General features: G+C 40.0%; 2 protein-coding genes across 2 annotated transcripts in view; one reads left to right on the top strand and one right to left on the bottom strand.

The window, feature by feature from the left end:
- Positions 1 to 7,561, top strand: part of emilin2a (elastin microfibril interfacer 2a) — a 17,506-nt gene extending 9,945 nt beyond the window's left edge. The window contains exons 5-9 of the mRNA XM_080034482.1: positions 1,237 to 1,575; positions 3,147 to 3,206; positions 3,654 to 3,713; positions 3,861 to 4,001; positions 4,772 to 7,561. Of these exons, the coding sequence (XP_079890608.1) occupies positions 1,237 to 1,575; positions 3,147 to 3,206; positions 3,654 to 3,713; positions 3,861 to 4,001; positions 4,772 to 5,106 (935 nt within the window). The 3' untranslated portion in view covers positions 5,107 to 7,561. The remainder of the gene's footprint in view (positions 1 to 1,236; positions 1,576 to 3,146; positions 3,207 to 3,653; positions 3,714 to 3,860; positions 4,002 to 4,771) is intronic.
- On the bottom strand, positions 7,555 to 27,600 carry lpin2 (lipin 2). The gene is made up of 20 exons (XM_080034483.1): positions 27,549 to 27,600; positions 21,233 to 21,433; positions 18,349 to 18,444; positions 17,729 to 18,108; positions 17,202 to 17,309; positions 16,967 to 17,093; positions 16,534 to 16,864; positions 16,344 to 16,443; positions 16,014 to 16,201; positions 15,484 to 15,577; positions 15,315 to 15,384; positions 15,114 to 15,206; positions 14,933 to 15,015; positions 14,378 to 14,525; positions 13,803 to 13,951; positions 12,546 to 12,632; positions 11,549 to 11,701; positions 10,488 to 10,602; positions 9,606 to 9,709; positions 7,555 to 8,927 (listed from the first exon to the last, which is right to left on the bottom strand). Exons 2-20 carry the CDS (start codon positions 21,422 to 21,424, stop codon positions 8,783 to 8,785), a joined length of 2,763 nt encoding a protein of 920 aa, XP_079890609.1. The 5' UTR covers positions 21,425 to 21,433; positions 27,549 to 27,600; the 3' UTR covers positions 7,555 to 8,782.

The raw sequence follows: 27,600 nt of genomic DNA, 5'->3' as shown, positions 1-27,600 counted from the left end.
AACCTCAAGGAGTTACTACCATGGCTGTAGATTTTTAGTCTTGTTAGAAAGTTGTTGCAGTATTTTGTCAAGGCCAAACAGTGAAGAGGCACTTGCATCAGCTGATTTACCTTCAGCTGATTTGTTCATGCTTCAGTGTCTATCAAATGATTGTTTCTGTAAACCGATTGTCTACCAGCACATCCAATCAGATTCACACAGCTTTCTCACTTTCACACTGCTCATACCTTCATATCTACACTGCTTGCTGCCTGCTGCAACACTTTTGCACCATCCGACGTTCCATTTGAAAATGTTGGTATTGTTTCCTTTGCCAAAATTAAACATTAATTTAATTTTTCATGACAGTTTTTCTTCAAATCCCATTGATCATATATTCAACTTGTGTAGAATCCTTGTTGTTTGTATTCCTTGAGAGCTTCCTCAAAGGGCAGAGCCTTTTAACATCTGTGTAATCAAGTGGAATAAGTGGTCATTTCCTTGATCTAAGTGTCTTTGGCAGAATGGCATTACTGTAATTGTGCTATATGTACTCCATTTAGGCATAAACTCGCCCACAACGTTTAAATGACACTTGAGATACATGAAGCATCAAACAAGCCATTAAAATGTAGAAACCCCTTCGCTGAATCTTAAACACAGCGTGACACAATCTGTCAGGCACCTGGTTGTGAGAGTGGGGCTGACATGGAGCAGGTACTTTAATTATTTTTTGTTACTTGTCCCCGGGACACTCTCACAGCGCCTGTACGCTTAGTTCAGAGGCCCCAGTGATGTGTGTGCCCTCAGGGGAACTGGCAAGCCGCCAACTGGTTTCTTTTCAGATGGTTCTCGTTGCCTAAAACTCAAACTAACTGCCCGCCGGCTTTGCCTTTGTGAGGGGTAATAATGGCACCGGTTGAATGAAAAAAAATGCTGTTAGCTGCGGTGAAAGCCAGGTCTAATTTGGCCTGTCATCAGAGTATAGGTCGTCAAATGAGAATTCACAAGAGAAGGGAGGGATGTGGTGTGGACGTGAGAGAGGAAGTGGGATTTTATTTTTTATTTTTTTAATGTTGAAGTAGTATATTGGAGGCTTGTGCAATTGCAGATACAGCCATTTTAATTTTCAATTGATTTATAAGAAGTGATGTTGTTACCAAAGGCTTTTTATGGTATCATATGGTTAGAAAGTGAACCGTCAATTGATATATTTACATCTTGCCACTGTCTGTGGTTTTCCTTTCGCTCTCTAAGGAATGACCTTGAAACCAGAGAGGCCTGCTTCATTGCCAGATTCAACCCCGACCAGGACCAGAATCCAACAAATCCACATCCCTCTCATCCTCCCACCGCCGCCGTCTAACCCCAGGCAGCCGTACAATCCAAGCCGAGTCCAACCCAACATGCACACGATAAAGATCAGTGCACCCAGACAGCCGTCCAGCCCCCAGCATCCAAGCCACCCCATTCCCAGAAGGCCTGTGGTGGAGACGGGCGAGGCAGGACCTCCAGGGTACAACCGCAGGGTGACTGTGCGTAGAGGGTCTGAGGACTCGTCAAGCATACCCGTCCAAGGATTTGCTGGAGCACCGGGTGAGTAGTGCTTATGACAATAAAGACCTTTGGAGTTGTAGACAACCTTCACTCTGAAAACGCTGAAATAAATTATATAAATAATAGATATATCTCTAATCTATGTGAACACCCAAAATCTGCAATACATCTGCAATAGTAATGAAGTCCCATTACTTCATGACTATTCTGGAACATTTCATCATCATTTTAAAAACATAAACAGCAACCACCTAGAAACAACAATAATGTAAATTTTTTTTAATACAAAAAGGTTGAAAAATAATATAATTTCCCAAAGTATTACTTTATTTTTTGTAAGAATACAAGACATTTAAATAAATTAAACTATATCTTACAAATTTTATTTGAATTTAAATACCTTTTTCATATTTTCCATGGGTGTTACCCAGTAATAACATTACGTTGTCCTGTTATCATTAAACAGTTAATTTAAAAAAAAGTTACCAAGTAATTTATTCCGAAGTCCCTCCCAAATACAAAGTGGCAACCACCCTGTTCCCTAACCTTTCTCTTCACTTTCCCGGTATGTAATATTTGTCTCCTACTTATCCAATAAGTATTGATAGTCCATTTATACTCAAGTAATGCTGTAATTTACAGGTTGTAATCAATGGTGTTACCCTGAATTCTGATGTGATGTGTTCTTGTAACTTGTCTGAATGAATGTTGAAACTGGAATCTGTCATCACTGCCTTGTCAACAGGGAGTTTTATGAAACTTTGTAATAGTTATGGCACCATGGGGAGCTAGGCTGAGCCAGCATTACCACATGTGTGACATAATATGTGCAAGTTCTTCCTTTCAACAGGGCTGTCAAGTCATTGCTTCATAAGAAATACTCATGTAAACTAATCTAATGGAATTGAGTCAGTTTTGTTCTTTAAAGCCGTTTTTTCACATATGGAACCCATAACAAAAGTTTGATTATCCATGTACTTTGGATTTTTTTTGTCATCCATACAAAGGAATGCTATACATAAAAGGCTTTTAATTTGGGCCAACTCAAATTGGAAGGAAGAGACAGTCATTTCAGGTTTGAATTAAATGTACTGCATATACTGTAGGATAATTAGAAAATATATCAAACAGACTTGTTTTAGCCTCCACGTGGGCATGTCTTGGCCGCTAAAACAGCTTTGAAATATGTCCTGTAAATACATGTCAGTCAAAATCAAAAATCTTACCGGGCATTCACAATTGCTTGCAAAACTTGAGGATTTGGTATAGAGTTGTATAACTTATTTCAAGTGTTATGTGTATAAAGCACATTGTTGGTTGTATCTGGAACTGAAATGGAAATAATATCTTATGTAGACACCTGAGTCTACTTATACATCCCATTGTCCTGAAACAGCTAAATGAAACTTGAGCTTAATAAAAACACTGTTTTCTTGTTGTATAGATTATAACCTGTGTTTTAATTTCATACCTTCTCTGAGAAACATTCCTGCAGTGTTTTGCCATAATGTTCAGATGGAAAACCAAACTGCTTTGTCTGGCAAGAGTATTCACGAACCCTTGTCCTCTGATGATAAAACATTATGTTTTTGTCATCTGTTTTTTTGAAGGCTATCCTCCTCCTCTGCAGCCTGTGTCTTTCAAACCTCAATCAGCCACCAAACGCCAAGGTATTGTAGCAGTTCATTATCAAGTTACAGTCAATGCTTCTGTTGCATCTGCCATTCTTCTACATTCGTGTTAAAAAAAAATAAAAAAGCTGTGAATAATTTGTAGCCTCAGAGTGTGAGGGAGTGGGAACTGGATGTGTTTAGTTTAAGGAGGTGTGGGCAAACTGGAAGGATTTTAGCTCGTCTGCAGGCACTTAACCAGAAACTCTTATGCTCTTACATTTGGTGATGGTTAAGAAAATGGCATTGCTGAAATAGATAATGGCTACATTTCACTAAAATGTGAACCACTGACCCTGAAGAGCACACAATTGATTATGTTTATTAAAGATATGAGACTCGCACAAACAAAACATCCTCTTTAAAAATAAATGGTGTCAACCCTTCAGCTCACAGCTATGACTGTAGGAATTCACAGTTAACACTTTCTTTATTCATACCTTGTAGTTCCCGTAGCGGCAAAGGTGCCATGGAACCCCACGTATCAAGCTCCAGCTGAATCACCAGGTAAAATCCAGCTCTCATTTTAGTTACTACATCGATGAAGAAAAAAAGGATACAATATGTTCGATCAACGTGAGGATTTGAGAAGTTAAATTCTTTGTAATGAGACACTACTTAAATTACATGTATGTTTTCTTTTTTTTTTACCAGTTTCCTTTGACAACAGCGCCTTTGCTGATCCGTTCTCCTTCTCTGCTGGCCTAACACAGCAGTCTTTCTCTGGAGACTTTGGCGTCATCCGCTTCAACAAAGTTCTAGTCAATGATGGTGGACACTATAATCCCCAAACAGGTACACAATAAGAAAAACAACACATATGTATTATGTAATATTTAAGTTACAAATACCATTTTATTGCTTTGTGTCTTCAAAGGGCTTCCTTTAGTTTATCATCAGGGTTCTGTTTTTCAAATGTTGGATTTTGTCTTATGTGTGATTTTTTTTTATTTTACCGTATCATGTAAACGGGTGGTTAAGCGGAGCCACATTTATTGTTGAGGTTCAGTCTCTAAGCTCTGATTAGTGTGGTGTTCAGCCGCAGCAGACAACTGCTTTGGCAACAAAAACAAAACAAAATCCACTTTATGCTAAAAAGTGAAAAAAAATGACAAAAATACAATAGCTGGCATAGTGTTAAGCATTAAAAATACCCGAGAACAAATAGTAGGCCAACACACAGCTAAAAAGTGTATATTTGAATAACATTACATGCCTGTGCCCAAGACATGGCTTCAAATGAAGGATAAGATTTGCTTCGTGTCTGCTGCATGTTTAAATAATTGACCATTTGCTAAGAAGAATATTCATACAGAATATGGACTATGTCCCCCATATCTTACAACGGAAGGGCATTGGGACGTGATCTCTACATGGTCAATATGAACAGGAATAATGATTACACAAAGCAAAACCTGTTTTATTGTTCATAAAGTATGGGTACCTTGGCTTTGATTTTGAGAAAGACTTAACAACTTTTGGAAATGAACAGAACTTAAGAGTAAACACATGATTGTGTTGAACTAACTGCATGTCATTATTTATCTTACCCACATCGACTACAGGGATCTTCACTGCGCCCCTGGACGGCCGATACCTGATTTCAGGAATCCTTACTGCAAAGCAAGGCGACCGAGTGCAGGCCGTCCTGTCCGTGTCTAACCGCAGCGTCCAGCGACTGCAGAGCTCCTGGGGGCCCGCGGCAGGTCACCACGGGGGCTCAGCAGGTGCTCAGTGCGGCTGCGGAGGCTCCGTGTCCTTCAGTCTGATCCTGCCCCTGAGGAAAGGAGACCGTGTGGGCCTGTTGCGGACCGGAGGCCAGCTGGCCACCACCGAGGCCAGAGAGATCCTCTCCACCTACAGTGGCATCTTCCTGTACGCGCCGCAGGCCAACAGATAGCCAGGGCTCGGCTGGGTGCTAACAGCAAGGACTCTTTTTGTTCCCCGAGAGTTGAGAACTCGAGCTTTCAGAGATTGGCAGTTTCCCTACTACACGGTGCGACTGTGTGAAGATCCTCACTTATCAATTCAGTTAAGACATCTTTACATTGTAATTTTAAGCCATTTGCCAAATATACCTGACAACAAGAAGCAGGATTTGTTTCTAATATATTTGATTAAGAAATTGCCTTTTTGTAACTATTGTGAATGTCTTGTGTACTGTATATAGGTGTTTATAAATTAACATCCAATTGAATTATTATTTTAACAAAACCAGCTCAGAGACTAAATATACAGTTTGAATAACATATCGGAAAACTGTGTTGTTGGTAAGGCAACAAAACAAACTGATAAATCACCAGTTAAAGTGTGAGATCACTTCTTTTTGAGTAATCTACACTGCAGAAGGAGAGGATGCTTAATAAAGCAAAGGGTTGAGCCACACGATGAGCTGTTATTAATATTACAAACTTGGCTGGCTTCAGAAACTACTGAAAAAGACGGGGTAAGAAGGCAGAATCCCCATTTGGGTCATTACGTAAATGGGTGTGGGTGAAAAGTGAACTTCCCCTCCCCTCACTCCTGAGACTGAGAACATATTCCAACAGTGTATTCAGCCTTCAGTTCAGCCTCTGTTAACCTTAAAAAAAGAGACAGAAATACAGATTTCTATTCAAAATAAAACGGTCCACTAAAGAACAGAAATGTGGAATTACTTAAGGGATTTAAAGTGAAAAAAACCTTCTTCATATATTCTCACTAAAAACATGAGCAATGGGGTACAAGTGAACCCACTAGCCTGTATATACGGTTGAACTTATTGACCTGAATTGAGACAAGTTAGATTCAGTTAGAAACTTTATTTAATACAAATCGGACCACAAGCCACACTTAGCTTCATTAGGCCTGTATTTTTTTCTTCTTACAATGTATTTTGTTCTTTAAACATACTTTGAACCACATTTCTATACAAATCAAACACAGCATACACTTAAGGTACTTTTCTTGGTCAGACACAATCAAAAAGCAAGCATTACTTCCAAACAAAAACAAACAAAAGTCCCACAAAAGATCATACACTTTATAAGAAATTATAAAACGAAAAAAAGGCATCAAAGACAGAAGAATGTGATGATCAGCATATAGACTGGATCATTTTCCACAGCAGTTCAGTGAGAACAAACAATATCATATACCATGTATTCCAGGGTCATAGAGAAGATGAAGTGTGATTCTTCCACACAAGAAGCTTTACTTTCATAGAAAGAATGGAATTTATTTTGTTAATCATAAGATATATCTTTTTGACTTCACCAAACTTCATAAGAGAACGAGCAAACAAATCAAAAGGTGGACACGCATCTTAATCATCACTCAAACATCAGAGCTACAGAACCAATGTGGAAACACTTCAGCGAAATAATCTGGATGTTGCCGTCATTGTAAATTGTGCTTTTCTTTTTTCATTAAATGATTTTGTCTGTTAAATCCGGCTCTTTTATTTCAGATTTTTTTTAATCCCCACTAGCACTCAATCACTGTTACACTCCTGCTGGAGATATGATCCATGTCAGTGGAGTGGCACATCTGCCCGCAAAATGCCAGTGAATCGCTTCCGGAACACAGTCAAGTATTTCCTGTTTATCTCCAAACAAAAGCCCAATGGCTAGGGATCACTCCTATTGCTTTCTGTCTCTCACACTCACATACATTAAACACACACACACAAACTCAAACTCACACACTCAAACTCACACACCATAAGGGGTAGCTCTGCGCAGCAATCAATATAGACATTATTTTGTTACCAATCAACACCCTTTACCATGCAACCACACATCCCCTTCTAACAATTACTTATATTGACACATTTCAGAATAGCTGATTTTCCTGTGGTGTCAAAACGTCACTCATAAAACATAGAGGTAAAACCCTTCATCCTGCATTAGTTACATACTCTGGTCTATCGTCTATTTAGACCTTCAATGAAGTGCATGTGGGGTGAGAGGTGTTCTCAGTTGTGTCTCTGGGTGTTGTCTTACACAAAGTGCATTGGCTAAGTCTAGCTAAAGCCACTGAGGGAACATAAGCAAAAGGGTGAACGGTCCTATCACCCCAACATCAGCAGCACTCAGTGATTATGGATGCACACACACATACACCGGCACATTGTCATCAAACAGAGGACTTCGCAGACAGAATTTTTTTTTTAAGCTGTCTCCACATCTGCCGATTTCCACTGTTCTTACTCAGGTGGTCAGCATTTACACTAACACGCATATTTAAATACAAAAGCTGAGGTTTGCTAAGGAATGAGTGTGTACCTAACATGTTGAAAGTTTCACTGTTAAACAAGGTATGCAGATTGTTGTGAAAAATTTGATAAAAAATAAATAAAAAAAGATCATACAAGGCCTAGTAGTTACTGTTAGGTGCAGGGTAACCTCTGACCAAACATACCAAATAACAATTTGAAGTATTTCCACATTGTATTGGTGATAAATTACTCTCTCTACTTTTTTCTTCAGAAAAGCAAAGGCATCACACGATCATCAAATCAATAACTTAAACATATCAATTATCATAAATAATGACTGCATTGTTAACAGACCACACTTGATTCGCCAGAGCTACTATAACAGAAAAACATACTAAAATAAGAGCAAGGCAATTTACCATTAAGCTACTATATTTAGTTTTTCAAGTCACATATTACTATGTATCTTCACATACTTGTTGGCAAAAGTATAAACCTGGTAGGACCTTGGATATTAACAATACCGACAAGGACACTTTCAGTATGGACGTCATAAGCTCTCCAAGGAAACGGCAACGATCTGAAATCTGTTCCATGAATGAGAACTAATAATAACACCTCCTATAGATTTCTACCTTTCGTAACTACTGTGTATGATTCCTGGGTGGAGTAAGGGAGTTGAACGTTTCAGAAAAGATCAAAGCCTCCGCATGAAGGCTGAATATCTGGAAAAACATAGCAGCCACAGCAAAAATATTACCAGCACAGGACTAGCGGCCAGTGTTAATTGCCTCTCCCATCTTAATAAACAGTGCGTCATTTTTCGCTTTGAACATTGAAGTTCACTTCGTTTAGAACATGATTCAAGAAAATATTTTCCATCTGCGAGGTTCAGACTATAGTGCGAAAAAGGGTTCACGCCTCATGTGGGGGGTTTTCAGCTGCTTCCCCGATGGCAAATGCAGAACCATCCTGTTTGCTAGAAGTTACAGAGAGAAACGATCTTTGTCCCTGTACAGTAATGAGAGCGCTTAGTGGGTTAGGATGCCGGCATGAGGAAAGATGATCATTTAGTCAGTGATTAGTCTCTTAGTCTCCCATGGATAAACATTTTCAGAGATTTACTGTTCTGGAGATAATTTCCACTCTCATCTCTAAAGGGTCATTACAGTTTAGAAGCTGTTTTGTATTTATGTTCATCACCCTGTTAATGTGTCACACACATCATAGAGCAGTGTGTGTGTGTGTGTGTGTGTGTGTGTGTGTGTACTATGTAGTAAGTTTGGGCGATTCAGTCAATGTTTTTCCAGGAGATGCGTTCACAGTGCACAGTCCAATTGCGCGCATATGAATACCTGGGTATCCATATGCCGTTGGATCAGGGCAGTTCTTCAGGGTTGATGACTTGTATGGGTTGTCTCCAGTAACAAAAGGAGCTGAACTCTGGCATGTCAAAGGCCTCGTTCTGCTCTTTACTCAACAGAGGGAACACGTGCTCCACCAGCTCACTAAGCCTGCCGTAACTATGGAGGAAAGAACGGAGTGAGAGAAAGACAGAAAAGTGGGGATATACGGTAGATATAAACAAAATAATGTAGATGATAAAATTTAAAAAAAAAAAAAATTTGGAGCTGATTAACAATCAAACAAAAATAATTGAAGTTTTTGGGCCACTTGAGAGCAGCTAAACAAACTGTACACATTACTGATAACTATTACATCGTTAAGTTGTTATGGTGAAGGTGTTAGCAAACAGCTGCCTATTTACACATCCACCAGATTAGGAGCAACATTAGCATTAATTTGAAATTCAGTTTCTGGCCGACTGACAAATCTGCTGAAAACAGGCGCCTTATTGCTGCTGGAAGCAAGGGTAGATGAGAGCGGCGGGAGTAAACCCAAACTAATGTCGGGGCTGTAAAAAAAAAACTAAATTAAAGTGCCGAAAGACTCTACGCAGCTCATTAAATCTGTGCAGAACTGCACATTCCATAAAGTAATTTAATTTATTGCTAACAGAAAACAATATTGATTTGTGCAGCTTTAAGCTAATATTTTATCTCTTAAATTATACCATTTAGTGCTCATTCCATACGTAATACAAGACATCCAGTGAACACGTTTTTCCGCATTCATAGTATTACCTCTGATGGCACTAATTTGCAGTGAAACACAAACAACCATTCAGTTCATGTACTTACGAGGATTTGTTTCCCTTGGTCTGCTCCTGGATCAGCTCTCCCTTGGGGTTGACAGTGAATATCCGACACACCGGAACTCCCACCTCTTTATAGGCAAACACATCCTGCACAGGGACAAAAGGGTTCAAGCCAATCTGTGATATGAATTTAAACAACAACAACTGACATTCAAAACACATGACTCATAACCCATTAAAGTTTATATTTGCCCCATGTTAACGTTTACGAGCACAACCAATAACACTTAACGTAAATGTATCCTCTTGGATAAAAGTACATTAATAAAAAAATATCCAACTGGGCTCATATATAAGCCATCTGAGAACACACTTGATTGTGTAATTTTCAGAAAGCAGCACTCGTACATATTACACACTGGAACAAACTGACACACGCTTAGGAGTTAATAACATTAGCTACAGATTTCCTGTTTGTGGTCAACCTAATGCACGTACTGGCAATATTTCTAGACAGAATGTTTTGGTGGGCAAATACAAGACTGTGCGTATTTGTGTGTGTTATGTTTTTTTGTTTTATTTTCTCTGGCGAGCATTAGATGCAGACAGAGTTTTAACGGCCGAGCCAGTGCTTCATCTGGGTGTTGGGTGTTTACGCAGCTGAAGACGGGATGCTGTGCCCGGCTGGAGCTCCCAGACGGTGTCACACGGGACCGCAGTCCGCCACTGATCTCAGCTCAGGTTCAGCCCGTTACTGATTTCATATGTTTGTGTCTGTTAATTGATAGCCAAAGTGTTGTGTTGCTCTACCCCAATACATCATGTCTGCATCGACTGTCTGGGGAGTTAATGCAGCTCCCTGACATGGCAAAGCCAATGCTTTAATGTCTGTGAGTCTGACATCTTCAAACACCCATTAACTCACATTAGTTCGATTCCCAAAGGCGGCGTGGAATGGCTGCTTGTTATGCAGGAACAGGTTCTTGATATCTGTAAGGCATTCAATCTTGAAGATCTCTGGTTTCTTCTCAATGACCTCTCTGAAGGAAAACAGACAGTTTGATTAGAGCGACACAAAATATGCCTGTCCTTACCACAGGTTAAGTCTGAATTAGAGTTAACTTGGCTAAATACATATTCAGCTTCTCTAGATATTCTTGTTCTTATCTCGCAAAGGTTGTATCCTATACATACAGTAGGTAAACATGTGACATACTGTGCAAAGCATCTAAAAAAACACAAATATGAGTTCAAAATAATGACACGCAAATAAAATCAAGAGGGCCATCCAAGCAAATACGTGCAACTTAAAGACGTCACACAAGAATTTACATGTTGCAGGTTGCTATGGCGACACAGGTAGATGATAGACACAGTACATGAGAGCAGCATCTCAATCTTCAACTGAACTAGTACCTAAAGAGAGAGTTATTTTCACTCCCAATAAGCCACTGACATTTCTGTCATCAATTATTACATTCATTATTTCAGAGCTCCATAAAATGCAAAGTAGGGATCAGTCGCATCCTGCACTAAATCTCTTAAGTACAATCATATTTTTCCTCCATTCCCAGATAAACTGTGCAATGAATACATAAGTCTCTCAGCAGCGTCACTTGGAATAAGCTGCTTGGGTTCTTTATGGGAAAAAATTAAGACAAATCGACACTTCTCCTAAAGAATGCCATCCACGTAGACAAAATGGGAAAAGTTTTTATTTTCTTGAGTCTAACAAGCTCATTTATAAAGAAACAAATCACAACTGTGTGCCACCAATCAATCAATCCATCTATCTATCTATCTATCTATCTATCTATCTATCTATCTATCTATCTATCTATCTATCTATCTATCTATCTATCTATCTATCTATCTATCTATCTATCTATCTATCTATCTATATGGAGATATGTAATGTGAAATTCAGACAAATAGGATGATGGTTTGAAGGGAGCCGGTAACAATTCATATTGTATATTGCTGTACCTGTGGAAGGCAGAGAAGAGGCTGCTGGGAGACAGCATGAGAGGTCCCCTGGGCAGAATGGTGCCTTCGTCGTTGACCCACTGCAGGTATCCTCTGGTCATGTCCGCCATGCCAATGGCCCGCGCAGAGCAGTACAAGAACTTGTAGCCGTTCCTGCCGATGGGGGAGAGCAGCGCTCATTGACAGCTTTTCCACTTACAATTTAATATTTCGTCCATCATTAGCAGCTACTAAGAATAACACTTCTATTAGATGGTATGATTTCATAATATGTAGATGTCAAGCCATTTTAAAGCAAATTTGACTACTAATTGTCACTAATCTCCAAGCTAAATTTAAGACATCTTAATGTTACTTATAATAAAATGTAATACCAACAGCAGGCTATATTGGCAAAAGTAGGAAGGATATAATGGAAACACACTGATAGTTTGATTGACACATTTTAAGATTATTTTAATAAAGAACTGTTATTATAAAATCCCATTAATATACTCACATTGATAACCTGTAACAATAGCTTTGTGGAATATGGTTATAACTCCTAAAAATCACATAACGAACCCTCAAGTATTTAAAAGGGCAATCAAAAAAATGTAAGACCTTTGAAAGGAAGTTCAATACTTTGCAGTGAAATCCAATTCTTTTAAGGCCTTATTGTGAGAATATTAAATAAAGGCATTTTCAACCCTCAGGGATTCTGATTACATTATCTTTTCTCTGCGTGACTAAAGCAGCAAAGGCAGGAGATTAAAGTGATCACACTTTCAAAAGAAACTACACTGAGGGAAGTGTCTACATTAATTCTGTCTTGATTACAGTTAAACTTCCTGAGTCATCCACCTCAAAGCAACACCCCACGCAAACATTGGGAGGAAATATCAGCTCCACAGAGAGACAACTGGGCATCAAATGCAGACAGCGCTAACCACTGACCAGCCACTCGTCCCTCCTCTGTGATTAATCCGTGTTGTTGTTGTTGTTGTTGTGCACTTACTCGGCTACTGAGTGGTACAGCTTGGCGATGCCCTGGTGGGTCCAGTCTTTCCCCAGCTGTGGCAGGATTTGTCCAAACACATCTGACCTAAAACATCAAACAAACACATACATTGCATTAGCCACGTGAAGACAGAGATCTCTCCATCTGTCGTGGGACATCACTGAGGAAAGGGCTCCAGGAATCCAGGTATCGCATGTAGAGTTAAGAGTCAGAAAAAAAACCTTACGCATGAAATAAAATAAAGCAGATCTTGAGTACAGGCCGTTCAGAAAGGTCACCATAACTACTTTAGCATTTCATCATAAGAAGAGAACATTATGGACTGTTCTCTTACTAATGAGGAATGCTGGCCCATAGGGAAGGCACCATCTCAACTCAATCTCATGACTGTGTGTGTGTGTGTGTGCTTAAAGATTGAAATGTAAATGGGCTCATTATAGTCCCTGTTACTCGGAGAGAGCCACGTGTCACCAGTTGGGCTAAAGGGTCACAGAGATAATAAGCTCTAGTCGATCCGGACCCGTTTGATGTTGACCACCTTAGGAACTTCGCTGTGGGCGTCAGGAAGGCAGCAGACATCAGGTTTGTGTCAAAGGAGATGGGAACAGCTTTTAGCTCATTAAAAGCTTAACATAAATGCTACTAAATTATGGACTTCATAAAGGCTATTTGGCCAAGCAACAAGAGATGTCTAAGAAGGAAATAATCTGTATAAGGGATGTATCATTTATCATCCTTTCTTATTTTCGTTGATCTTTTCCATGATTTAACCTATTTGGCAAAATATCGACATGATATGTGTGTCCTATATATAACTGGTACATATGTGTGATTTAATTATTGATTTAATTGAACATCTATTATAAATCACAAAAAGTAGTTTCAGTAAGAGTATGAGTTAAAGAATAATGGTTTGCTTCTCGTACACATTCCAAATCAATATTTGGCGTTTACTAAGAATATATGATGAGCACACACAAGCAGCTGATAAGAACCCATGCACTGGTGGAAAATTGATGAGCCCCAACAATAAACATAATTCACACAGTCCTGTTCAGTTCTGCCCACAATCAGTATAGTTAAAGAACGGCTTTTCGCTAAATTCATTAAAAGCTATTTTGCCATGTATTCTTGTTCATAGTTTATCTGTTAAAGGAATGTGCTGTAAAGAAAAATAAAAGTAGAATACTGTCTCATAGAAACTCAAATAATAAAAGGTAATGAAAGTGTTGCGAGTGGCTTGGAGACACGTACTTAGTGATGGTGCCGTCAATGTCAGAGATAATGACTCTGTCGTCCCAGTTCCACAGGTAGATGGTTCCCTCGCAGCGACATGTGCCCTGGTATTGGGTGGTGATGCTGAACGTCACATCATTGGGTCCTTCCTTTAGTTTCAGACTGGCCTGGTGGCAAAAAGACAAAAAGGTGAAGGCGTGTGTGGAGGCGACAGGCAAATTAGATTCACTTATGTATTCCAACAGTGTAGGCATTACTCTCCATTATGATTTGTATTTTTTTTTGAGACAGTACAATGAACATGCGCAGGTCTTTAGAGCCCCCTACAGACTTGAAGTGGAGCAAACACTCTGAAGTTAAAGGCTGACCAGCAGAGGGAGCTCTACACTACAAACAACACCCTTTAAAGTACAAATGTCACTGAATATGCCTCACTCCAGCCTGGATTAATATTAATAATATATTCTGTCAACTGTCAAATAAAAGTTCAGCTTACTAACAAAATGAAAGATCCTCTTATGTTAAGTATAATGTTATACTTTTAAAGAAGTGGGAAAAGAGGAATGGAAATGCATGTGTAAGGATGTACTTACTATCTGATCAGAAGAGAGGCGCAGTGACTTCCTGTAAGCGTGGGGGCTGTGGTGGTGTGGACCTTCTATCGGCTGCAGTCTCTCCTGACAGGATGCAGCGCTCACTTCCTTGGCCTCTTCATCGCTGGATGAGTCTCCAGCTTTAGGTCTACAGGGAAACAAAAACAATTCTTGTTATCTTTCCACTGTACATAGACAAATGACTTGTAGACAAACTCGGCCATGGGTGAAATAACATGAGCGAAAAGTCTATAACTAGTGTACAACAAAACTTGCGGTTGTGTATGTTTTGGGACCATTTTTCGGTTCTTTTGTGCAGCTTCTAAACTGTTCAAGACTTGAAGCTGATTCCAAGGTTGAACTTTGATTAACATCCCCCGCCTGGTCAACCTGCCAAAATACCGTCGTTTGTTGACTTTTCTTTGTCACCATATTATGTCACTAAATAGAGTTGACATAAAACAACAGATTTTTTTCATCTGTGATTTATTATCAACATGTCACTTAAATCACTTGACTAAACTGAGGTATCAGTAATCCCTTGGTACCACTTACGGTGGGGGCAGTTTCTCCTGACACATGGAGGGTTCTCCCTCCTCCAGTTGCGACTCCTCCTTGGTTTCAAGCTTGGTCTCCGACTGAAAGAAAAAGTGAAAGATAAAAAGGAAACTTAAAAACAAATGTATCTCCATATAGAAATTGCGTGTTGTCATAATACTTGCTAACATGTACACACCTGTTTGATTGTACTATCAGCCCGCTTTCGCCAGAACCACCAGCGGCCTGATTTCTTTGGCATTTTCTCCTTCACCCAGGCCTCTTCTGTAGCCTTGGATAAATAAAACAACAAAGAGAGTTAACCAGAAGCTAGTTAACAATGTACTATCGTCCATATGTACTGTCAATAAGTAGAAGGGAAAACCAAGATCGCAGTTACCTTTGGTAAATTCTTCTGAAATGCTTGCAAACTTAGGATCAATGGCGCAGCTAGTGTCCAATTATAATATCTGAGGGCACAGGCATTAGTTAGGAAACAATATACAGCACACACTTGGACTTTATGTCTCTTGGACATTTCACTAATGACATAAAACATGTTAACTTACCTATTTCCTATTTTAACTACCAGGTTGGGGTTATCTATAATTGCTGGATTTTCAGCAAATTCATGATAGGTGATGATATGCTCCATGAACTTTTCTGAAAAGCGAGAACGGAAAGGAAAATTAATTAAAGACAATATATGAAAAGGTCAACGAGGTGTCGAGCAGTAACGTCTTACTTATAGCAACACAGAAAGGTCAAGAAACATTTTCTTCCATCATTAAGTCATCAACTCAGAGCTTCTTCTTAACAATTCCAGAAGAGTGTCTATATACATGTATATCTATATTTTTTTGACACATGGAGATAAGAAAGAAAGAAAGAAAGAAAGAAAGAAAGAAAGAAAGAAAGAAAGAAAGAAAGAAAGAAAGAAAGAAAGAAAGAAAGAAAGAAAGAAAGAAAGAAAGAAAGAAAGAAAGAAAGATTCTTAGGTTATAATATAGTATGTCTGGCCTAGGTCAACTTTCTATCCTTTCTATAAAGTATAAAAGTACACTGTTTGGCTATATTTTGTATGTGTGCTGCTGTGTACCTTTGGATATTTCAGCATTTTCTGTGAGGCCTCCGCACAGAGAAAGAGTGACATCAGGGACATCGCTCGCCGAGTCAGAAAGACACTCTGTGCCACTGTCAGCTGCAGCACTGCCTACAGACTGTGGAGACTGGGAACCAGAGTGGATCTCTGAGTCCATCCAGAGCTTAGTCGCTGCCTCGGACTCACTGGAGCAACCGGAGAACACAGTACGTCAAGATTATTTAAGGCTTTCAGTTTAGTTCTGAAATAGACCACATTAAGCTTTCCAATTTAGATTGAAACAGGGCAAGCAGTTACATTAATTAGCCGCCTCTTTCATAATCTCACCTCTTCGCAAAATATCGTGCAGCAACATCAGGTTCAAGTACATTCAGGTCATCTAGATAGATGTCCTCGGGACCTTGATGCTTGCTCCTCTTTGGGACACCTTCAGTCAACAACAGAAGCATGAATTAGTTAATGTACGTAACCAATGTAATGTAACCAAAATGTGTAGATGAATAACCACCAAACGTACCTTTCTTCTTAGAGGGTGAATCGCTCTGTTGGCTGTTGGGGGGGGTGGAGGTTGCCACATCGGATGGCAGGACATCAATTGGCTCTGTTGGGGTTATAGGACTCTCAGAGGTGATGGTGTCGACAGCTGCGAGAGGATTCGCGGTTGTTATAGTGGTGACTGGGGTGCGTGGCTGAGGCTTGACAATGGTACACACTGAGGGGGAGGGGACATCGCACTTTTCAATCTCATTCTCCATGGCCTCGGAGCTGAGGATGACGCGGAAGTGGGTGTTTTCTGACGGGATGATGTTCACCGTTTTTAAAGGTTCCAGTCTCTCTTTTTTGGTGACCTAGATAATGGATACCAAGAGAGAGAGAGAGAGATGTAAGCTACTGAGACAAGAGAACACTAAAAACAATATTTCAGATTGTAAGTGGAGAAGAATGCCTACCCTGGTTGTTTCTGGAAACTCTCCCCAGGTCCACTGCATGTGGGACTCTGCTCTGAGCATACTCTCCGACGGCCTGACCATCAGTTCAGAGTCACTCTTTGGGGAAAAGGCCTGAGACAACCCATGACTAAAGGAAAAGATAAACAAATGAGAACAATCAATAAGAAAGAGTCTATCTATTAACGTGACTCTGCCATACCCTTGCTGATGGCTCTGCGTTTACGTCAACACATACCTGTCATCTGCAGGCCAGTCTCCGTCAGAGTGTGGATAACCATCAAGGCTGTGTCTGGCTGCGGGCAATTTGGGGTCAATGTCCCGCATTGTGGACACTGAGGGTGACCTAAATCCACGGTGAAACACATACGTTAAAGGTGTACTATGTAACTTTCGGTGTGTCAGAAAAGTTACAAATTTCTTAGGTATATTCTTATAACTGAATAGACAAACTTTCCTCGTAAGAAAACTTGATCTGTGGAACATTTTTTAACGTTAGAAAGCTACCTCAAATGGTAATGTTTCACGGTTATTGTTTACAGCAGCTGGGCCCACAGTTTTGTTTGGATTCATGATTACAGAGTTATTCAAAGAAAGAATTACATGTAGAGTCAATATGTTCTGTAAACTAACTACATGTTCTGAAAATGTGAAAAAAGAAAGAAAAAAAGAATCAATATAGTGCACCTATGACCAAGATAAATAAACCCAAATTGTATTTTAACACATTTAGGTGACAGCAACGAGCGTCGACCCTGAGCCTACCTTGAGACGCGTGCTGCAGCGTCCTCGTCAGAGCTCAGGTCCATCTCAAAGATCTCTTCGTTGGTCCCAGCGCTGGACGTAGCAGCAGTCATAGCAGCAGTCATAGCAGCGGGCGCGTTAGCAGCAATAGCATTAGTGGTAGTGACTGACATGGGCGGAGTCAGCTCCTCTCTTCTGGGATCTCCCTTGTGCTTCTTCCTCCGCCTCTTCTTCTTCTTTGTTGCCACGGTGCTCGGAGCTGGAGGATCGGGAGGGTCGTCTTGGTCGGCGGCGTCGTCGTCATCCGGATGGTTGGGCCCCCTGTGCTCAACCTCCGAGATCCAGAACAGGTGAGACTCGGTGGGGATTGGGGAGGTGGCCAGGTGGGCGGGAACAATCTGCTCAAGGAACGTGCAAGATTGTGTCAGCGTAATGACAGCATAGTCCAGCCTATGACTTGAATCCAGTAGAACAGTAATGCTGTGACTGCTGAGCTGCCACAATGAGTTTGTAAAGCTTGAAGGATAGGTAAACTCTAACATGCAACAACTGAATAACAGTGGAGTAGTTGCAACTATAATGTTGTTATACTTTTATGTTTCTTCAATAATCTGTGTACATCTGTGTGATTGGGCACTCACGTTCAGCTGCTCAGATTCCTGCACAAAAAAGGCCTCTCCATTGTCACCGAGCTTCATGTGCAGTTCTACTGGTTCTCCATTCACTTCGATGTCGATCTGGAAGAAATTGTCAGCAGATACATGCAATGTAAATGTACAATAACTGTGAAGTGCCGTTTGTTAGGAAAAGAAAGAGACACTGAAAATGGTGTTGGCACCTTCTAATCAGTGTGTGTTCATCTATAAAAAAATCTGATCATGCTTTTTAAATTGATTAAAAACAAACTGGGTCGTGACTCGTGTCAACACTTTTTGGGTCACATAGGACAATTTTAGCTACTTACAGCCCCATCCTTCTCCTGAGGCTTTACAAAACCTAATACGTTTAAGTAAGTATTCTGGGACTCTACAGAGCCTATCAACAGAACTGGGCCATTAATGTTTGCCAGGGAAAAATCCTCAGTAGCCCTGGGGCCTCAGGAACTTGACACCACAAAAACAAAGAAAAACAGGTCACGTCTGGCAGAGAGTAGAGAGGAGAAAGAATTTGATTCACGATGACTGCTCTGCACAGTCTGACAACCTAAAACCAAATCATCAATGTTCATTCTGAACCGATGGCCATCAACATCATCCATTTGTTTTTCTTTTTAACTCTTATGTTTTGTTTTTCCTTCTTACAGATGTCCTCTCCGGTGTGTGTTTTTTTTTTATCAGCAGGCTCAAGATTTAATTTCATCTCCTTGGGTTGCTAAGGGGAATTTATGTATGGTGAGCGATGGCTTGGAATTTCAATGTCCAATTAATAATGCGCCAGAATGAATGGAGTCCTCTTCATCCTTTCACAGCAGGTTACATGCACTTGAATGGTTAAGTTGTGGCTTTGCAAACACCATGCTGAATTACTGGTATTTCCGCCGGCAATGGCTGTCAGAAGATGCAAAAAAGTATGGTAATGTTTTTTCTTCTCTAACTGCACTAAGCAATATGACTTTTAAAACCTCAAACATCAATTGAAACTGACCAGAAGATCAGAAAAAGAAGAGGAGAATAATTTCAATATAGCAGAGTTTAATTATTATCCATGTTTTAGTATCATATGGCACTAAAAACATTTTAGTTACCAAACAAAGTAGCAAGTGACTAAAGATCACCTATAGTCAAAATGTAATTAGTATTTGGCTGGCATCTACAGTTTCATTCCAAACTGTGATTATTATTATTATTATTATTATTATTATTATTATTATTATTATTATTATTATTATTATTATTATTATTATTATTATTATTATTATTATTATTATTATTATTATTATTTTAATTGCTGCATGTCAGGAACAAATATCCCATCTCATTTTATTTGGTCCAGTAACTTCTAAACAAATATTTATTTGGCAGCAAACCTAGAGGATCTGATATGCAATCTGAGGGACACATGCATAACTGCCCTTGTTGTTGAGGCCTCCCACTTCTCGTTTCCTCCCACACATCCCTAGTTGTACAGCTGTTGCCATAGAAACCACTCATTCAGTCCTCCCTCACAGCCCATCAGCATTCTGGGTAGGTGGTGAAGAGTGTCAATCCCCCGCAAATCGTCTCCCCACTCTGCTCCAGAGGCAAGTAAATAAGCTTCTTTCAGCTCAGAGCTAACCACTGTTCTATGAATAGACCGTCATGGACAAGTTCACCATTGATAGTGATGTTCTGGAAAATCACACCTAATTAAAATGAGGTGCCATTTAATCTTAGCCATAAGTAATTACTAGCTGAATACCGAATCTTGATGTAGGCTGATAAACTCAAGCAACCTTAATTCCACACACAAGACAGCCTGTGTTGAGTTGCCCTAAAGCAGGTTTCAATTAGACAATCTTTTAACTTTTCAAGCAGATTAGCCATTTCTAAAACCCATGATATTTAGCTCCACATTTGCTTGCAACTATATACTTTACTACTGTCAAAACTAAAACAAAAACGACTTAACTTTCCATCTATTAGGCCAACGCAAAAGTGCTACAAAAATGCAAGAGATAAATGAGCGCTAAAAATAGCCCCAGCGCTGTTCCTGAACCATGATAAATGACATCCCTAAGCAAGGATGTATAGTAACAGCTAGTGTGGGAGGAGCGGGAGAAAAGCCCTGAACATAACATCTTGCATTCAGCTTCAACAAAGAGAAAAGAATAGTCTGAATATAACTAAATGTTAATGACCCAGCAGCAACACATAAACACAAAGGTTTTGTTAGTTAACGTCACCAGTCTCAAACAATGAATAAGGATGATAAGAGTGTCATCAGCCTGTGTAGTACAATTCTCCACTAATTAAAAACCGCAGCAGTATCCATCTATTTTCAACATCCCAATTTCATTAAAAGGAGGCTAATGTGACCATTCAGTCAGGGAGATGGTCGATAAAGCACATTTCATACACACCTACCTACACAGTGTAATTGGTCTAATCAGGAAAGTAATTGAAAACACTTGTGTGTGGATCATTGGAATGCACAACCATAAAATTAGCAGTTTTAGTTACTTCTTTCTTCTTTTCTTTTTTTACTCAAAAGGAATCTAGATTAGTTTAAACACAGGCCCATGCAGTACCAGAAACAGATCCCCTCTGTACTAATTTTCTTGAAGACTAGTTAATCTTATAAACTGCTGTACAGTTTATTTAGAGTACACATTGCGATGATGGGCCTGCTTCTTCAAAAGTGAAACAAAACATGTTTGCAGTTGGCAAAGACTCTTGTGTACACTCATTCTATCAACTGAGCATTTCTTTAGCATAATTTCTTTGTGTAGATTAAAAAGCTTGGATGTTTCTTGATATGAAGTTCAATATATCATGTGAGAGAAAATACAATAATTATCATAATTATAGGGGAACAAATCTCCCTCACCACTTTCTCTTTGGAGCGCAGTACACCCAGTTTGCCGAAGCGCACGTGGAAAGGAGAGCACTGGTAGGTGCCATCTCTCTGGCGGACGACCACGACATCGATGCAGCCCGACAGTGTGGCCTGATTGATGCCCTTGTACAGTTCTTTGACGGTTACCAGCACCTGACCTGCCAGCTGGCCCACGTAGTTCATGGTGTCCGTCTACAGGGGGGAGAGAGAGAGAGAGAGAGAGAGAGAGAGAGAGAGAGAGAGAGAGAGAGAAACGAAACAAAAAACATCAGCTGAGTGAAGAGAACGACAGGATTGTTCAGCAAGAGGAGACCGTTTTGGCCAGCATAACACATACAAGTCATGGGATCTAGTAGTTTTTCCACCTAATTCTCCTGGCACTCTCTCAGTCTATCCTGCTGTCGTCTCTCTATCTTTTAAGTATCTTCCTCTGGACAGTCGCCCTGCCTCATTTGACTTTTTGCTTTCATCTCTTGGCTCGCTCTTTGCCTGCCTGCCTGCCTGCCCTATGGTGTCTGTTATCTCCTGACCCGCGTGCATAATGCCAGTGAGCCACTGTTACCCTGTCACTGACCGCGGTGTCCCACATGAGCAACATAAGAGATGGAATCTGACGTGCCGGCCTGAAAACAAAGAAGAGACGGCAGCCTCGTGCAGAGTTCCTGTTCCCATGAAAGCAGCTGGACATCCTGTTTAGATTCTAAAAAGTCATACAATACTAAGAAACTAAAACAAAGCCATATAGTTCTGTGGCTATAACACTAGGAGTTTGGATACACTCTGTGCACAATTTCAAACATGTAAAGCAAGTGTTGGAGAGCTTGTTTTCATTTTTGATTTTGCCCATTTGTAAATAAATATAACTTTTTAATGTCCCCTCCCATTTGCTTTTGTCAGTTTTCATTCCTTATCTTTTTTCTGTACTTGTTTCGAAATAAAACATATTTTCGTTTAAATTAAATTTTCCCAAAGCATTTATTTTTTTCAATTTGGATAGGCGGATTTGTGAGGCTGTACATTACTTTACAGGCAATCTGTTGTTGAAGCGACTAAATCAGTGAGGAAGTTACACACACACAGTCATAGGCTCGTCAAACCTAATCACACAGACGACCAAAGTCTTCCTGTGGCTTCTTCACTGAATTTACTGAAAGAGATTATTTGCAGTCAGCTGAGCACTGTGACATAGAGTGCATGTAACGACTAAGGGAGCATGAGCAAACATCATTTTGGTTTCGCTCGGGGTCAGGTCAGGGTCTAGTTTAGTGGGGCTTGTAAACACATTCTCCTGCTGACTTCCATTGGGTTTATGTAACCTGAAATGCTCTCACACTGTGCTTTTGTCTCCAGCCATGACAGCAGCGGGGATGGTAGGGCAGAGAATAGGGGCAATTGTGCGAGGGTGGCATCTTGGAATATGGGAGAGGGCCATGATATCATTTTACCAGAAAAAAAGCTAGTGTTTAAGATAGCAATGCAATATTAAACATATGTGCAGGTTATTCAGAATTATTCTCACATTTCTAACTGCATACAGACAAACACAACAGCCAGTACTCTACTAAGTTGACTGTTCAAATGGCTGAAGACTGGGCTTAAATGACCTAAAATGAGGCCTTCTGACAACAACAGGAAGCTCTCAATTACTTCTAAGAACTTCACCCCTCATTTGTAGAAAAGGAGGATGGAAAAATACACATGTTCTGCCTGAAATAAACCTCTGCGGAGCATGGTGAGTGGGAAAAGGTTGCTAAAACATCTTAAAATAAACAATAATAGTCTCATTTTATTTTACTATGGCTGCTTGGATGTTAGGTCGGGTGAAAGCTCTGAATGAACTTAAATATGAATAAAAAAGCGAGACTGTGTTAAAAGCTATCTAGCCGTGTGGTTCCTTCAAATAACCTGAAGGTCTCTAATGAAACTGAACACAATGTTATCTCAATAATCCAGACAGTGGACCATTTGATATTTCTTGACAATATTATATTTAATCATATATCATTTTATAATCGGGCATCTACATTAACAATAGTGATACAAGTGTTTGATGTCTACAACCAATCGACAGTCAGGTTGAGACAAGGAGCGCTTCTCTTTGGTGGTGGGTGGAAATCATATATGTAAGAAGGTGCTCTGATGAACAGGGTGAACATCAAGGCACTCTTGTTGAAAGAAAATGTAAAATGGCTTTTACAATTTTCTTTCAACAAGAGTGCCTTGGTTTTTACACTGTTTTGCTGCTATTACAATTTTTGATGTTTATACTAATGAATATGAGATGTGTGTGTTACAAGAAAAGGGTGTTACAATGACAATCATACTATCCACAGAAGAAAAGTGTTTTTTTTGGTGTTTAATGCAGTGAGGACTTGAACACACAAAGTGACTCAATAGGCGTCAACTAAGTGGATGAAAACAGTAATACAAACCGGTAAATGAAATCAGTAATGGCTGCCCTGGAGCACGAAAAGAAACACACCTTAAGCTGCAAATCCCCTTGAGGTACAATGTCCAAGTGGACAGGAGTTTGGCCAATTAAATGTATATTTTCTTTGTTTATCTGGATTTTTCGGTATCTCTGGAAAGCAAAAACTGTCTAGTTGCCATCCAGCAAACCAAACAAGGTTTAAATTTGGAGCATTATGCATGATCATTTTTATTTCAAGGATACTGAGCAGACTGACTGTACTGAAACAGTTCTAACACCAAATGAAAAGATACATGAGGAAGTCTGTCTTATCAACAATGTGCCAAACATTTTATAATGGCATTATATAATAGGGGAATAATTATTATACACGAAAAAACTAAAATTACCCTTACACAGGAGCTGTGTGGAAAGGCGCCAGTATTTAGTTATCTAAAATACACTCCACTGTGACAAACGTGATTCACCTGCTGCTATCCATTATCTTTCCTTTCCTTTTTCCATTTCAAATACAAACAATATATAAGCGTCACACCCTCTCAACAGTCTTGACTGGAGCCTTAAAACTGACATCATTCGTCTGCCTGAATCACTGTGGTTAGCTATCAAGCCACTAATCTACAATAATAATAAAAAAAAATAATTAACCAAGAAGCAACTTGCCAAACCAAACAATTCAGGATGTCTAACAGTGTAGTAAAGGCCCTGCAGCATCAGGCCCGAGCTATGACGAAACCTGTCAGCTCTGACTCACCAGGGACCAAGAGCGCCTCAGAGACAAGGACTCATCCAGCTCACTATAGTCTGTGTTGTCTTCGGTGTTGCTTCCCGGGAGCTCCTTGCCCCCCCAGGACCTCTGCCTCTTCATCTCCTTTACACACTTCAGGAAACTCCACTGGGAGCCATTTGTTCCTTCCTCGTGTTACAATGATAATGCCTCCCTGGCATTCTGAGTCCAATCTCAAAGAAGGCCCACCTCATCACGTTGGCATAAACCTCCCCGGGCTAAATAACAGGTACACCGCTATCTGACGCCAGTGGTGATTGCACAACAAGCCGGTGAACTTTGTCATCCTTCCGTTCGGGGCTATTCTCCTTGCAGGATGTGCACTTCGTGGGCTCATCCAGGCCATAACGGGTTCAGCCAATGGGACGGTCCCCTTTAAGGTGGTGGTGCGTGGCTGATAAGGGGACAGCTAATTTATCTGAAGGGCTTAGCAATGTTTTTCTCCTGATAAGAGTAGGCCTACCACCTCAGGGGGAAAAAACAAGCAGTACTCCAAAGCAAAGTGACGTTCCAGCACAGTCAGTCACATGTCCGATAAAATCGTTGCTGCGTGTGCATTTGTTAATGATTTTATTATTGTGTGTGTGTGGGGGGGGGGGGGGGGTCAATGACATTGATTGGCTGCTGTAGATAGCCAATGGTATTTCCAGTATGCTAGACATTCCACACGTTGGTCTTTTGTTGCTCATTACCCTTGAACTTGACGTTCCCGCAAAACTAAACAGTTGAGAGTTCCATAAATACCTAAGAGATTATCTCTGCAGGGAGATGATTGGCCCGGGGTTTCATTTGAATCATAATATACAGTACTGTACATTCAAAGAAGATAATAATAATCTTTATTAAGGACTCAGATAGTTTTGGAACTTGTGACACAAGCCTGGTTTAGCTCCTATGTGAATTCCTAAGATAAACATAAAGCATTAGGCTCTTCCAAAAAGGCCTCACCCCTACTGTCCCATCTGCTAGCCTTTTGTAAACAATATTATGTAAAACTCAGAGGCCAACCGAGTGCAAGGCTGTTGGTTCATCCCCACCCTGGGCTGGGATCTGTTTTGTGTTCCAATATTTGACAAGAGACAATGACATGCGTAAATTAGTTAAAACTTTCCTTTCAGAATATACAAATGTCACAAATAATAACACAGCATAAACTGATTACACTACACAAGAATCAACGTAAAATGCCCTTGTCTTTATACACAATGTGTTTGTAAAATTCAGAATGACAAGACCAGGCAAAGTATGATGGTTCTTGTTGTTGGTCTTACTACACACAACTATGGTTTCTTGTGTATTCCTGCCATGTGGAATGATTCAGCGCTTTGTTTTGACTGGATGACAAAAGATCAGTTCTTTGTCTGAGCTGGCCGAACCAGGCCTAACACGGTTCATGTTACACTTCTTCATGTATGAGGTTACATCAAACCGCACCAATTTGAGGCTTCCTGTTATGTGTGTAACTTAAACTACGAAAACCAAAACTCCAGACAGAGACAGGATTGCTTTCATTCTTACAAATGTTGCAGTGCAAGACAAACACAGCTTTTTCTTGCACAATGAAATCAAGTCAACACCTCAATTTCAATGTCTTGTGTTCAGGCCATGTGCTGAAATTCCTGGCTGCTGAGAATTTGGTGATACATTGTGAACATTCAAAGCCTAACAAAAGCTCAACCGTGTGAAGAAGAAGCCAAAGGCACTGTTACGTAAGTGTTTGTTTTAAGCGAGGGTACAACAATATGTCCAATATTTACCTAATCTTCCTCAGCTTGCTACCAGTGTAGAAAAGAAAAGTCAGAGATGATTTTCATGTTGGGTAAACTACAATCTTCTTCTTTGAGATTTATTTCAGACTTGCTCAAAGTCAAAAACAACAAGTCAGTCTTCTTTTAACTTGAACAGTACACCTGGCTAATGGATTCATTACAAACAATTGCTACAAATCCTACTTTCATGAGGACAATATTTTTCATATTGTTGAGACTCTTTAAGAGATATTTTATTTTATAATTATGATCATTTATGAGGCTGATAATTGTATGCTGCTGTTTGCAGCTAAATGTTTCGAATAGTTAGTCTGCATAACACAATACAATGCAGCAGCACCATAAATTACAGCCTTCAAAACAACCATACGTTTAAGTCAACGCCTCTCTAAAACACTCATGCATAGTTTTATCTTGAGTGCAAATGAGTTCAAATGCATTGTTTGTGCACTAGTGTTTGGGTTTATTTGTTTAGGTTTATTGGTAACAGATAGGCTAATTTGAATGTCAATGTTTAAGTGACCGCATCAGTGCAGGGCTATCACACAGTAACATGTCAAGTCTGTCTGAAAACTTTTTTTTTTTTTTTTAAACCTAACTGGTTCTTGGAAATTACTGAGTTTCCAGGTAATGCGGTGGTTGTTTTGAAATACCACCCCAAGGGCAGCTGTGTGTTTGGTGAGGTGGCAGCACTGCTCAGCAGCCCGGAAAGACTTATGTCCGTTTAACCACCAAATGTGAATTAACCATGGAATTAACCCACACAAGAAACAAGCTAGCTTCATATCGCTGCGTATAGGGGGCTATAAAATAAGAAAGAAAGCTGTCACATCGTATGTTTCAAATGTCACCACTTCCAATAACCACTCGAGCGTCACAAGAGCGGAAAGAAACGAACATAAACCAAAACATTAGATTTTAAATAAAATGTTTAAGGTGTCCTGCGATGCTTTAAGACATAAACAGTAGCCTAGAGCACGAGCGAGCTACTAGTAGACCGGGGATATAAATGAATGGAGACGGGGCTCGGCTAGCTTCACTGTCATGTTATCGTTGGGTCACCGTTAGCTAATAGCAAAACGCTGACACTGTAACAGGCAATGCGTCGCCGGTTTCAACCAGAAGTGGTCACGTTATTTTGTTATGGGGTAAATACATTTCGAATCCTGCATTTGTGTCTCTCAGTTAAGTAATGAATCCCCGTGGCTAAAACATGTTAGCCAGTGCTTACAGGCTAGCTAACGTTAGCAGACGGTACATCAGAAAGATGGATTATCCTTCACAGATGGCCTGAAACCATCCACTTCGTTGTTTGTTTACCTTTCGGGTTCTCTTCAGGCGGATTCTGCCGGTTACGGAGGAGGTTATGGTG

The sequence above is a fragment of the Ammodytes marinus genome (genome assembly GCF_949987685.1).
Source record: "Ammodytes marinus genome assembly, chromosome: 9".
NCBI classification, from domain to species: domain Eukaryota; kingdom Metazoa; phylum Chordata; class Actinopteri; order Uranoscopiformes; family Ammodytidae; genus Ammodytes; species Ammodytes marinus.
Note: the sequence above shows the minus strand (reverse complement) of the source record. Positions and strands in the feature narration are given on the sequence as shown.

Bases quoted from the DNA above. Each gene is read 5' to 3' on its own strand.
- lpin2 (XM_080034483.1), bottom strand. From the start codon at position 21,424: ATGAACTACGTGGGCCAGCTGGCAGGTCAGGTGCTGGTAACCGTCAAA. The intron at 16,444-16,533 runs GTACGTTTGGTG...TGTTGACTGAAG, and splicing joins TTCACCCTCTAAGAAGAAAG to GTGTCCCAAAGAGGAGCAAG. The intron at 16,202-16,343 runs GTGAGATTATGA...CGGTTGCTCCAG, and splicing joins GCACGATATTTTGCGAAGAG to TGAGTCCGAGGCAGCGACTA.